The sequence below is a fragment of the Penicillium pulvis genome (genome assembly GCF_028828015.1).
Source record: "Penicillium pulvis strain IBT 33274 chromosome Unknown contig_12_segment0_segment0, whole genome shotgun sequence".
In the NCBI taxonomy this organism is placed as follows: domain Eukaryota; kingdom Fungi; phylum Ascomycota; class Eurotiomycetes; order Eurotiales; family Aspergillaceae; genus Penicillium; species Penicillium pulvis.
Genome location: NW_026643072.1, coordinates 60,066 through 72,619, shown reverse-complemented (window position 1 = coordinate 72,619; position 12,554 = coordinate 60,066). Strand labels below are relative to the sequence as shown.

At 54.4% G+C, this 12,554-nt stretch overlaps 5 protein-coding genes across 5 annotated transcripts; 3 read left to right on the top strand and 2 right to left on the bottom strand.

Annotated features, from left to right (window-relative positions):
* Nucleotides 1-2,534: 2,534 nt before the first annotated feature.
* On the bottom strand, nt 2,535-3,722 carry N7503_001256 (uncharacterized protein; the record flags this gene model as incomplete). Its single annotated transcript, XM_057060803.1, has 1 exon — nt 2,535-3,722. The coding sequence occupies one exon, from the start codon at nt 3,720-3,722 to the stop codon at nt 2,535-2,537; it is 1,188 nt and encodes a 395-aa protein (XP_056924765.1).
* Nucleotides 3,723-4,055: 333 nt separating this feature from the next.
* On the top strand, nt 4,056-6,272 carry N7503_001255 (uncharacterized protein; the record flags this gene model as incomplete). The annotated part of the gene is made up of 2 exons (XM_057060802.1): nt 4,056-4,571; nt 4,662-6,272. 2 exons carry the CDS (start codon nt 4,056-4,058, stop codon nt 6,270-6,272), a joined length of 2,127 nt encoding a protein of 708 aa, XP_056924764.1.
* A 43-nt stretch (nt 6,273-6,315) lies between these two features.
* On the top strand, nt 6,316-8,118 carry N7503_001254 (reverse transcriptase; the record flags this gene model as incomplete). Its single annotated transcript, XM_057060801.1, has 1 exon — nt 6,316-8,118. One exon carries the CDS (start codon nt 6,316-6,318, stop codon nt 8,116-8,118), a length of 1,803 nt encoding a protein of 600 aa, XP_056924763.1.
* Nucleotides 8,119-8,157: 39 nt separating this feature from the next.
* Nucleotides 8,158-10,170, top strand: N7503_001253 (reverse transcriptase; the record flags this gene model as incomplete). The annotated part of the gene is made up of 1 exon (XM_057060800.1): nt 8,158-10,170. The coding sequence occupies one exon, from the start codon at nt 8,158-8,160 to the stop codon at nt 10,168-10,170; it is 2,013 nt and encodes a 670-aa protein (XP_056924762.1).
* Nucleotides 10,171-10,311: 141 nt separating this feature from the next.
* On the bottom strand, nt 10,312-11,611 carry N7503_001252 (uncharacterized protein; the record flags this gene model as incomplete). Its single annotated transcript, XM_057060799.1, has 2 exons — nt 10,312-10,541; nt 10,864-11,611. The coding sequence occupies 2 exons, from the start codon at nt 11,609-11,611 to the stop codon at nt 10,312-10,314; spliced, it is 978 nt and encodes a 325-aa protein (XP_056924761.1).
* Between the last annotated feature and the right edge of the window lie 943 nt (nt 11,612-12,554).

The window sequence follows — 12,554 nt, the reverse complement described above, 5'->3', positions numbered from 1 at the left end:
GCTTCTAGATTGCTGCGAATTTATTGCTGATTACCCGAGCTTTTCCCTTGCCTATCGTAAGTGGAGAATACCATGCTGACACGCCGTAGAGCATCTACGGGATCACCACTGCTTGATATATCCTCCGCATTGCTATCGTAGACGCTCCCCATGTAGACCCTGCTAGACTTCGTAGAGCTTGGATAGACGTGCTGCCTTTCATGACTGCTTTTTCGTGGTGGTGGGAGAACGTGAGCTGTGGATCGAGCCAGAACCCGAGATATCTAGCTGCCTGCTCTAGAAAGACGATATTGTGAAGCCCGTCTTAACCTTTAATAAGAAGAAAGGACTAGCCCGCGTGCGTCTTCTGCCGCTCTGGGGGCACGAAGTGGATCAAATTGTACTTCTTTGGATCAAAAACAGAGGCGTGGCGACGTGCCCAGATGCCCGATTTCTCACACGCTTTTTTAAGCTTGGAGATAGTCTGCTACTCTGTCTTGCTAGTCGCTATGAAACCCACGTCGTCGACCTAGCCCATGGTGGAGAGATCTCTGGTCTAGCAGTCTTCGAGTAGGTCCGCGTTATATAGAAGATATAGAATTGGCGAAAGGGGAGATCCTTACGGGATACCAGTTGGCGTGGGAATACGCTCTGATATGCCCTCTAGCATACGGATACGCGTGCTTCTGCCTGTTAGGAACGCTTCGATCTATGGAGCAAGCTGGCCAAGCCGACGCTTTTTGATGTTATGGATTAGACGTGCATATGAGACGTTGTCGTACGCTCTAGATACGTCTAGCATAAGAAGAGAGACTATAGAGCCTCTGCCCCACGCGCTACGTATCCGATCTAGCATGATCTATATAGCGTGCTCCGTGGAGATGCCCCGTCTTCCACCAAGATGACCTTTTGGTAGTAGCCCGTGCTCTTCCACAGCGTAAGATATACGTCTTGCGATGATGGACTCGAGGAATTTAGCAATTGTATTAAGAAGAGCAACTGGTCGATATGACTTCGCTTCCTGGTAGTCTCGGTCACCTGCTTTCCGTAGAACGATAGTGATGGAGCGTTAGAAGTGTGATGGGTTATACCTAAGCCATACACACGCGTTGAAGAGCTGGTGGAGCGTGTCCGCTACCGCGGGGATCTTGATTAGCTTGTGCCAGAGAGAGTTCGGAATAGCGTCTTCTCCAGGGGCCTTGCCCGCGGGAGCAGCTCGTATAGCTTCCTGGATCTCGTGGTGTGTGATTTCGGGGAATTCCACGCTTTCTGGATATATATATCCTTCCGTGTCTACCATATCCGCTTCTGGGGGTTGTGGGAAGAAAGCTTACTGGAAAGCAGCTGCTTTCTACTCCACGGTCTCTGCTACTGCTCCGTCACGGGTTCGAAGTGTAGGTGTAAGCCCACGCTCATAGACGCCGCTGCGGTTCCGCGCCCACTTTGCCAGTCTCCACATACCACGGGGGCCCTCTTCCACAACCTTCTACACACGCTTCCAGTGGGCCTTGCTGAGCGTGCCCTTGATGAGCCGGTTCTTGTCGTTGCGGGCCTGCTTGTAGCGGAGCTCATCGAGCGGATCACGCGAGCGAGTCCATACTCTACGGAGGTAGCGTACGGTCTTGACCGCTTCTCTACACTCCTGGGTGAAGTCGGAATTCGCCCACGTGGATGGTTTCGCCCATGGTGTAGAAGCGTCGATTGCTGCTTATATAGTGCGTATGAAGGCCTGGGTTTCGAGCTCCACACGTTGCTTGGTCACGGTGGCAGAAGTTAGGTCTCGTGGTATGACGTGCTTTTTGATGAATTCTGTGAGGATCTTGTCGTCCGTGGCACTCCAATTTCGCCGTTCTGGGGCCTTATAGAGCGGCGTCTGCACGTCGAGAGTCGTCCGTATTGGAAAGTGATCAGATTAGTGTTCGATATCGTCTGCACGCCTATGGTTGACTAGTCGACCAGCTAGCTCCTCGCTAATCCACGTTAGGTCGATCACTGATTCTGCTCCTCCACGCTCCCATGTGGGCCTGCCGGCCTCCGTGAGCAAGTCAAGCTTGTGCTGGTCCGCTAGCAGTAAGAAATCCTCCGATTCTGCGTCTACTAGAGCTCCTGGACCACCCTATACTGGATGGTGGGCGTTGAAGTCTCCCACGATGATATGCTCTGCTTCTCTTCGCTTAGAGAGCTCCTGACGGAGCTTGTCTGGCATGCCCGTGCCTTGCCGGTTATATATATTATGCACGAAGAGATCGCTCTAGTTCCCATCCGCGTGGGCCTTCTGGAGCTTTAAGATCTGGTAGTCACGATCCACGAGCGTGCAAGACCACTCGCCTGGCTGGAGGTTCTTGGATACGTAGAAGTAGACGCCTGGGGGGTCGGGCGTGCTTGGATATACGAGCTGGAAGAGCGAGGAAATAGGCTGATGGGTCGTGTTGGAAAAGGTGTTCTTCTATGGCTCTTGAACTGCAATCACGCTGGCTTCCTGCACACGTCGATCCCTGAGAAACGAGGCCATGACTGGTTGCGATTTGTTCACATTATATTGTAGGATTTCGAGCTTATTCATTGGATGAGAGGTGGTCGTCGTGGTCGTCGCTGTATTCTGAAGCCTCGTGGAAGAACTCTTCTTCTGGTTCTGGGGGCGAGCTGCCGACGTGGAATATATCTCCGTCGAAGATATCGCTGAAGTGGAGTCCATGGCTTAGTGGAAGCGTCTCCTCCGTGGGCGCTGGAGCTGGGGGGTGTGGTGGAAGAATTCGTAGACGTGTGTGCTGTCCCCTTGCTGGCGGGTCTTGAATACTAAGCTGTTCTCTAGCGCTTTGAAGTAGCTGCATGGCTGGGTTGGCTGGAGCTGGAGCTGGAGCTGGAGATGGAGATCTGGCCCGCATGACCTGGTCGTTTTCTATGTCGATCTGGGGCTCTTTAAAGCGACGTTTCTTGTGCTGTAGGAGACGCTCTGGGTCCGAGATCGGGTCTGGGAGCGCTTGCTGCTGGGAACGACTGTTCCTGGCACGCTTACTGATTGCTAGGGTGTTCTGCGTGAGCTCTGGTTGCGTGGGTAAGCTCTTGTCGCTGAATGTGGAGGTTTTTGACTTATTCTTGGAGCCCTTAGGCCGGCCCCGGGCCTTCTGAGCTACTGGCTGGCTCGCTGGTGGAGCTGTATGCTGGCTGGCGAGTGGAATTGTGCGCTGGCTGGCTGATTGGCTGAACTGGAAGTCGAAGCGGTTCGCTGGAGCGTGTACCGAGTCTTTGAGCCCGGCTTGTGACGTGGAATTGAACTCTGGGGCACGCGCTGGAGCTAGAGCCGGAGCTGGAGCCGAAGCTCGTGCTGGAGCTGGAGCTAGGGCTGGAGCTGGAGCTGGAGCACGCGGTGTGCGGAGATGGAGAGGCACGCGGTGATACGGCGGGCATTCCGCACGTATCTGCTCTGCCTTGGCCTTCGCTTCTCTTTTGACCGGGCAATCTAAGCTTGTGGGCCGGTGATTACCTGAGCAGTTAGCACACTTGATTCGAATCATGCCGCCACGCGTGGACGGGCACTCCCAGGTCGGGTGCTCGTCTGCGCAGTGACCACATATGAAGCTTTTGTGTGGGCAGTGTGATTGAACATGCCCTGGTTTCTGGCACTTGCGGCATAGCTTCACCCTACCATCACGACAGAAGAAGACGACGGAATGGACTTCGGAATTCCAGTATAATCCCTGGTCAATTGCTTGATTGGTAACTGCTAGATTATCGAATTCCATGACCACCGACGCTTCACGCTGGCTCTCGCCACGCGGGCGGGTGAGCCAGTTAAGGTAGACAATCTTCGCTTTTCTACCCTAATTCAATACGTTCTGCCGCTGAATTTCACTAACCAAGCCCTCTCGAGTCTTAGGCGTGAGCTAGAAGCTCCGGATTGGCAAGCCATGCACGACGACGCCCCACGATGGACTCTGGATCTGTAAAACATCTATCTCTTGGCAAAACGAATTCTTGAAATATCTCGCCAACCAGAGGTCCTAGGGCTTTAAGACCTAGTTCAAAATCTTAATTACTTCAACGGCTACGTTTTGATACCGGTTTTACGGGTCAGAATGGCAGCTGTTGGAGTTGCGCGCCCGAACCATGGTTCTGCAGCTGCGGAACGTGGGGAAAACCGAAAATTTGCAACGCCAAGACCGACCAGAATCAACAACGCGACTAGCATGGACCAGCTGATTAATGGCGCGAATGCCGTGATTCGACACATGGAGAACACCAGGCAGGACGAGCCAATCGTCACCCGGTTCGCCATCACGGTCCGCCAGTTCGCTGAGCAAGCGAAGACAGGCGGCGCTCAGGGGGAGATGGCAAAAGTGATCTCTGCTCTTGAAGCAATTGCCGCTGACACGCAGCGCTTAAATACCAGAATTGATAGCATCGAAAAGTCCGCCAGCTCGTCAACCGTAACTTCCGCTTCAACCCTATCCTCGACAGACCGCTGGAAAGCGTTCCGGGCGGGCGCCTGGCAGCACCAGACGGCCTCCGCTAATCCCCCTATCAACCGAAGCGACGGCACGGCGTCGCCAGGCGTGAGCGAGGTCGAGCTCCGCGAAGATCGATCCATCACGGTCAAGGTGGACCCAGCGCAGAGGGACAAGATCAGGCAGATGGAAGCCAAGGCAATTGTGAAGGAAGCGGAGCGTCTACGCGTGCAGTAGGCGCGCTCGAAGACCTCCGCCGCGCTGGCTGGTAACGCGGAATTTCTCGCTGCTCGTGTGCTGCCATCTGGAGATGTCTCGCTACTGGCTAACTCCGCTGCTGGCGCGGAGCTTCTCCGCGTCCACCACGAGGGATGGTTACGCATGTTTGGCATAGCAGCACGGATCCAGAGTCCATCGTGGGGCGTCGTCGTGCATGGATTGCCAATCCGGAGCTTCCAGCTCACGCCTGAGACTCGAGAGGGCTTAGTTAGTGAGATTCAGCGGCAGAACGTGTTGAATTGGGGTGGAAAGGCGAAGATTGTCTACCTTGACTGGCTTACCCGCCCGCGTGGAGAGAGCCAGCGTGAAGCGTCGGTGGTTATGGAATTCGACAATCCAGCAGTTGCCAATCAAGCAATTGACCAGGGGTTATACTGGAATTCTGAAGTCCACTCCGTCGTCTTCTTCTGTCGAGATGGTAGGGTGAAGCTGTGTCGCAAGTGCCAGAAACCAGGGCATGTTCAATCACACTGCCCACACAGAAACTTCACATGCGGTCACTGCGCGGAAGAGCACCCGACCTGGGAGTGCCCTTCTACGCGTGGCGGCGTCATCCGAATCAAGTGTGCTAACTGCTCAGGTAATCACCGGCCCACAAGCTTGGATTGCCCGGTCAAGAGAGAGGCAAAGGCCAAGGCAGAGCAGATACGTGCGGAATGCCCGCCATATCACCGTGTGCCTCTCCATCTTCGCACACCACGTGCTCCAGCTCCAGCTCCAGCTCCAGCTCCAGCTCCAGCTCCAGCTCCAGCTCCAGCTCCAGCTCCAGCACGAGCTCCAGCACGAGCTTCAGCACGAGCTTCAGCACGAGCTCCAGCGCGCGTCCCAGAGTTCAATTTCACACCACAAGCCGGGCTTAAAGACTCGGTGCATGCTCCAGCGAACCGATTCGACTTCCAGTTCAGCCAATCGGCCAGCCAGCGTACAGTTCCACTCGCCAGCCAGCGTACAGCTCCACCAGCCAGTCAACCAGCAAGCCAGCCAGCGGTCCAGAGGACCAGGGGCCGACCCAAGGGCTCGAAGAATAAGTCAAAAACCTCCACTTTTAGCGACAAGAGCTTACCCACACAGCCAGAGCTCACGGAGACCGCCCTCACCATCACGGAGCATGCCCGGAACTCTCGCTCTCGGCAGCGTATACTCCAGGACCCCATATCGGATCCAGAACGTCTCCTACAGCACAAGAAACGCCGCTTCGAAGAGCCCCAGATCGACATAGAAAACGACCAGGTTATGCAGGCCAGATCTCCATCTCCAGCTCTAGCTCCAGCCAACCCAGCCATGCAGCTACTTCAAAGCGCTAGGGAACAGCTCGGTATTCAAGACCCCCCACAAGAGCAGCTCACACGCACACGCCTACGAATCCTCCCACCACATCCCCCAGCTCCAGCGCCCACAGAGGAGACGCTTCCACCAAGCCACGGTCTCCACTTCAGCGATATCTTCGATGTGGATGCAGATATATATCATATCCGCAGCACACCCCCACAACCAGAGCCAGAAGAAGAGTTCTTCCACGAGGCTTCAGAATACAGCGACGACCAAGACAACCTCTCATCTAATGAATAAGCTCGAGATTCTACAATACAATGTGAACAAATCGCAACCAGTCATGGCCTCGTTTCTCAGGGATCGACGCGTGCAAGAAGCCAGCGTGATTGCAGTTCAAGAGCCGTGGAAGAACACCCTCTCCAACACCACACATCAACCCATATCCTCGCTCTTCCAGCTCGTCTATCCAAGCACGTCTCTAGACGAACCACCTGGCGTATGCTTCTATATATCTAAGAACCTCCACCCTGGCGAGTGGTCTTGCACGCTCGTGGATCGTGATTACCAGATCTTGAAGCTCCGGAAAGCTCACGCGCACGGCAACTGGACGGATCTCTTCGTGCACAACATATACAATCGGCAAGGCACAGGCATACCCGACAAGCTCCGTCAAGAGCTCTCTAAGCGCAAGGAAGCGGAGCATATCGTTGTGGGAGACTTCAACGCCCACCATCCAGTATGGGGAGGTCCAGGAGCTCCTGCAGAGGCAGAATCAGAGGATTTCTTGCTGCTGGCTGACCAGCACAAGCTTGACTTGCTCACAGAGGCCGCTAGGCCCACGTGGGAGCGTGGAGGTGCAGAATCTGTGATCGATTTGACGTGGATCAGCGAAGAGCTAACTGGGCGATTGGTCAACCATGGGCGTGCAGACGATATCGAACACCAATCTGACCACTATCCCGTACGCACTACACTAGACGTGCAGACCCCACTTTTCAAGGCCCCAGAACGTCGAAATTGGAGTGCCATGGACGACAAGATCCTCACAGAATTCATCGAAAAGCACGTTATATCACGAGATCTGACCTCTGCCAGCCAGCAACGTGTGGAGCTCGAAACCCAGACCTTTATACGGACTATACAAGTAGCGATCGACGCTTCCACACCATGGGCAAAACCTTCCATGTGGTCAAACTCCGACTTCACGCTGGAGTGTAGAGAAGCGGTAAAAACCGTGCGTTTTCTCCGCCGGCAGTGGACTCGCTCACACGACCCGCTTGACGAGCTCCGCTACAAGCAGGCCCGGAACGACAAGAACCGGCTCATCAAGGGCACGCTCAGCAAGGCCCACCGGAAGCGTGTACAGAAGGTTATGGAAGAGGGCCCCCGTGGCATGTGGAGACTGGCCAAGTGGGCGCGGAACCATAGCGGCGTCTACGAGCGTGGACTTACACCTACACTCCGGGCACGAGACGGTTCCACAGCGGAGACCATGGAGCAGAAAGCAGCAGCTTTCCAGCACGCTTTCTTCCCACAACCTCCAGAAGCGGATATAACAGACACGGAAGGATATATATATCCAGAAAGCGTGGATTTTCCGGAGATCACACATCACGAGATCCAGGAAGCTATACGAGCTACTCCCGCGGGCAAGGCCCCTAGAGAAGACGCGATTCCGAACGCTCTCTGGCACAAGCTGATCAAAATCCCCGTGGTGGCGAGCACGCTCCACCAGCTCTTCAACGCGTGCGTGCGAATAGGCTACAATCCAGGCCACTTCCAGAGGTCTATCACGGTTATGCTACGCAAGGCCGGAGATCGAGACTACCAGGAAGCTAAGTCATACCGGCCAGTTGCTCTTCTCAATACAATCGCTAAATTTCTCGAGTCTATCATCACAAGACGTATATCTTACGCTATGGAAGAGCACGGATTGCTGCCAAAAGGTCATCTTAGTGGAAGACGGGGCATCTCCACGGAGCACGCTATACAGATCATGCTAGATCGGATACGTAGCGCGTGGGGTAGAGGCTCTATGGTCTCTCTTCTTATGCTAGACATATCTAGAGCGTATAACAACGTCTCACATGCACGTCTAATTCATAACATCAAAAAGCGTCGACTTAGCCAGCTTACACCCTAGATCGGAGCGTTTCTCACAGGCAGAAGCACGCGTATCCGTATGCCAGAGGGCATATCAGAGCGTATTCCCACGCCAACCGGTATCCCGCAAGGATCTCCTCTCTCACCAATTCTCTATCTTCTCTATAACGCGGACCTGCTCGAAGACTGCCAGACCAGAAGCGGAGATCTCTCCACCATAGGCTGGGTTGACGACGTGGGCTTTATGGCGACTGGCAAGATGGAAAGGCACACCATTTCTAAGCTCGAAAGAGCGTGCGAGAAAGCGAGGATCTGGGCACGTCGGCATGCCTCTGTTTTTGACCCAAAGAAGTACAGTTTGATCCACTTCGTGCCACCAGAAAGGAAGCACGAAGGCCAGTCCTTTCTACTGGTTGAAGGTCAAGACGGGCTCCATAATATCATCTTCCCAGAGCAAGCAGCGAGATATCTCGGCTTCTGGCTTGATCCACAGCTCACGTTCTCTCACCACCACGAAAAAGCAGTTATGAAAGGCAGCATATCCATACAAGCACTACGAAGTCTAGCAGGATCTACGTGGGGAGCGTCTACGCTAGCTATGCGGAGGATATATCAAGCAGTGGTGATACCGCAGATGCTCTATGGTGTATCAGCGTGGTATCCATGGTTCGAGAAAGGGAAGTGCAAGCATATCAGTGCCAAATTCGCAGCAATTCAAAAGCGTGCAGCGTGCCTGATCGGCGGAGCTTTCAAGACCAGCGCAGCAGAAGCGCTGAATATTGAGCTCTACCTTCCACCAATCGGTATCCAGATGGAGCGTATCTCCGCGGAGACAGCTCTCCGGATACGCACGGGTCCAGCACATGGAGTTCCACAGCTCATGATCCGACAGCGTTCTCCACAGCAACGTCAACGTGGTGGATGGACTCCGATGGAAGCGCACGCCTGGCAGAAGGGAGGATGCTTAACGGCTCCCCCGGGAACTGTGCAAGGGGACTGGGAGAGCAGGCGAGCATACGTCCGGGCACCATGGCACGCGCCTCCAGAAGTCTTCATCCTAGAGCGTGACGAAGCGGTGAAGAAGCACTCAGAAATCAGCAGAGGTCAAGATCGAGGTCAAGACCATGGTCAAGGTCAAGATCAAGGAAAACTAATTATTTATACGGATGGGAGTGGAATCGAGGGGAAAGTCGGTGCCGCGGTGGTGGTAGAGGCCACTCGCGAGCACCGCCACTGCCAGATGGGCACGGAGCAAGACTCGACAGTCTACTCTGCGGAGCTCCGTGCCATTGAGATGGCGACAGAACTCGTACAAGAGCACGCGCAGCACGCCGTGATCTTCTCTGACAGCCAAGCTGCTCTCCAAGCGCTTCTCCGCCCACGTATGCCTTCTGGTCAGGTCTACCTCCGCGGAGCTATCGAAAACCTTCAAAAACTCGCAGAACAAGACATCCAGGTCGAGCTCCGCTGGATCCCCGCTCACCAGGGGATTCCAGGCAACGAGCTCGTGGACGAGCACGCGAAGCAGGCAGCAAAAGCAGAGGTTCCAGGCCCGCACGACCGGCGTATCAAGCTCGCCGCAGCGGCGAGGCGAGGTATTCGGGAGCGGGCGAAGATCACGTGGGAGGCAGCGTGGGAGAAGGAGAAGAAGGTTGGGCAGGCGACAAAGCGACTGATTCCGGTGCCCACGAAGAAGGTTCTGGACTACTGGAAAGGCCAGAGAAAAGCGTCAGCATCCATCATGCTTCAAATGCGGCTTAATATCATCGGATTGAAACGTTACCTATGGAGAATTGGAGTCACAGACTCGCCTCGCTGCGCGTGCGATCTCGGGCACCAGCAACCAAGACACGTGCTCTTGGAGTGCCCCTTTTTTGAAGATGAGCGCAGAGACATGCGAGCAGCGCTCGTACAAGCACGCGTATGCACATCGCTCTCGTTCGACCAATTCATGCAGGAAAAGAACGTGGTTCCAGCGATCTCCGCCTTCATGGAAAAGACCCGACTTCTCGGGCAGTTTCACGCGGTCGATCCCGACGTTATGGGATTCGAACCAGAGCAGCAACAACCAGAGCAAGAACAACCAGTATGATCCAATAGGTAGTGTGGTGGTGGTAGATGAAATGTGGATCGCAGGAAGAAGGGCCAGGTCCCCTTTCTTCCCTTAAGAGGCAGAACGGCGCGGAAGCGGCTGACCGGCCGGGGAAAGGGTCATGTATTCGGGGATGGCGTGTCATGGAGGTGGAAGTGAGGCGAAAGTGAGGGCAGAGTGAGAGAAGAAGAGGACATGGTGGTGCGAGGGGTGCTGGAAGTGGGAAGTGGGAGCGGAAGTGGGAGATGCGGCGAAACCGCGGAGGTGTGCGGGGCGGAAAAATGAAGTTGCGGGCGCAGCAGGTGCAACAATCTCGTGGGGAGTTTGGAAGACACAGCAGGCCTCCCAGCAAGCTGGAAACGAGCTGGACGCTGGTGGCTGTGTTACTGGGGCGGAGATTGACTTTCCTTACGTTCTTTCCTTTGTTTTTCCTTGATTCTTCGGCCGAAAACCTCGGGTTTTTCTTTGTACTTAATTTTCTCGGATTGCGGGCAACTGGGGGCAAGTGGGCAAGCCCTAACTTCACCTCCATGCACGATATATATCCTGGGTGCAGCGCACCATTACCTCGCTGCCGGGCAGGCCCGGCAGCACCCCCGCATAGCGGCCATTACTAGAGGCAAGCTAGATCGGGCAAATGAATTCTACTACTACTACTACTACTCTGGATCCGTGCTGCCGGGCCGAACATACGTATCCATTCCGTGTGACGATGGAGGAGCTCTGCCCCGGCAGCAGAGTTAACCAGCATCGAAACGTCTCCAGATAGCAGCACACGAGCAGCACAGAAATACGCGTTCCCAGCTAATGCAGGGGAGGTCTTTTTGCTGGCGTATTTCTCACGTAGGCTCTCTGCCTTGCCCACGATCGCTTTTGCCTCCATCTGCCTGATTTTGTCCCTCCACGTGGGGTCGACCTTAATTACGATAGACCGGTCCTCGCGGAGTTCGACCTCGCTCACACCTAGTGATGCCGTGCCATCACTGCGGTTGATAGGGGGATCTACGGAGATCGTGTATTGCCAGGCGCCCGCCCGGAACGCTTTCCAGCGGTCTGTCGAGGACAGGGTTGAAGCGGAAGTTGCTGACGAGGTTGCTGACTTTTCAATGCTATCGATTCTGGTGTTCAAGCGCTGCGTGTCGGCGGCAATTGCTTCAAGAGCGGAGATGACCTTTGCCATCTCCCCCTGAGCGCCGCCTGTCTTCGCTTGCTCAGCGAACTGGCGGACCGTGATGGCGAACCGGGTGACGATTGGCTCGTCCTGCCCGGTGTTCTCCATGTGTCGAATCACGGCGTTCGCGCCATTGATTAGCTGATCCATGCTGGTTGCGTCGCTCTTGTTGTTGATTCTGGTCGGTCTTGGCGTTGCAAATTTTCGGTTTTCCCCACGTTCCGCAGCTGCAGAACCATGGTTCGGGCGCGCAACTCCAATAGCTGCCATTCTGACCCGTAAAACCGGTATCAAAACGTAGCCGTTGAAGTAATTAAGATTTTGAACTAGGTCTTAAAGCCCTAGGACCTCTGGTTGGCGAGATATTTTAAGAATTCGTTTTGCCACTCAGCCAAGTAAGAGAAGGAAGAAGAGCTCAAGGGCAACGGGTTTCATGCTTAGTTGCAGTCCGAGCTTCCTTTAGGAGCCCATATTTCTTACCTGCCCGCCTGCACTTTGTGTACCCTTTCCCTTCGACCACACAAAAAGGCCAAGAAATGCCGAAATGATGCTTGTTGTCTCACCAGCTAAACGATACGTGGTTCGACGGTGTTTGTTCCTGGAGCGAAACCCCTCAAAATCAGGGAAGAGCAGTTGCGACTTCTATGTCCTTGGAGTTCGCAAACAAAGTACCCCCTCTCAGCGCTCAACAGCAGTAGTCTTCGCTGTAGATCAGCCGAGTCAAGGAGTATTCGCGCGGGTAGGTATCATTTGTTTTACGGACTTGGAGCTCAGCTTTGTTATGTTGTGGAGAAAGCGTCTGTCTGGGGCCAAAGTCTAGAAAATGCGATCGCATTTAGACAGCAACGTTTGAGAAGCTGTTTGAAAGTGATCTCATCGTTACAGGTAACGAGTATTGTTCAATAATTTTCCATGAGATTCTCTTTCCTAGGACTCTGGTTACGTTTAAATTCCAGGGAGGACGAGCAAACTTTGCAAGGAATAATTGATATGTTCGCTCCCTTCCATCTTAAATCTGTTGTATTGTCGTTGGGCGATGCGACGTATGACGGCTTCGCGAAAGACGGCCTTCAGGCGCTCTAGAATGCATCGCCCGTCCGGTAAAGATCCTTTACTTCGCCGTCCCGCCAAGGACTGATGTGGGCAGCTTCTTTATCAACTGTTTGGTCTTGTAGGTATTCTTCAGTCGGGTGATGGACTGCGTTCGGGACAA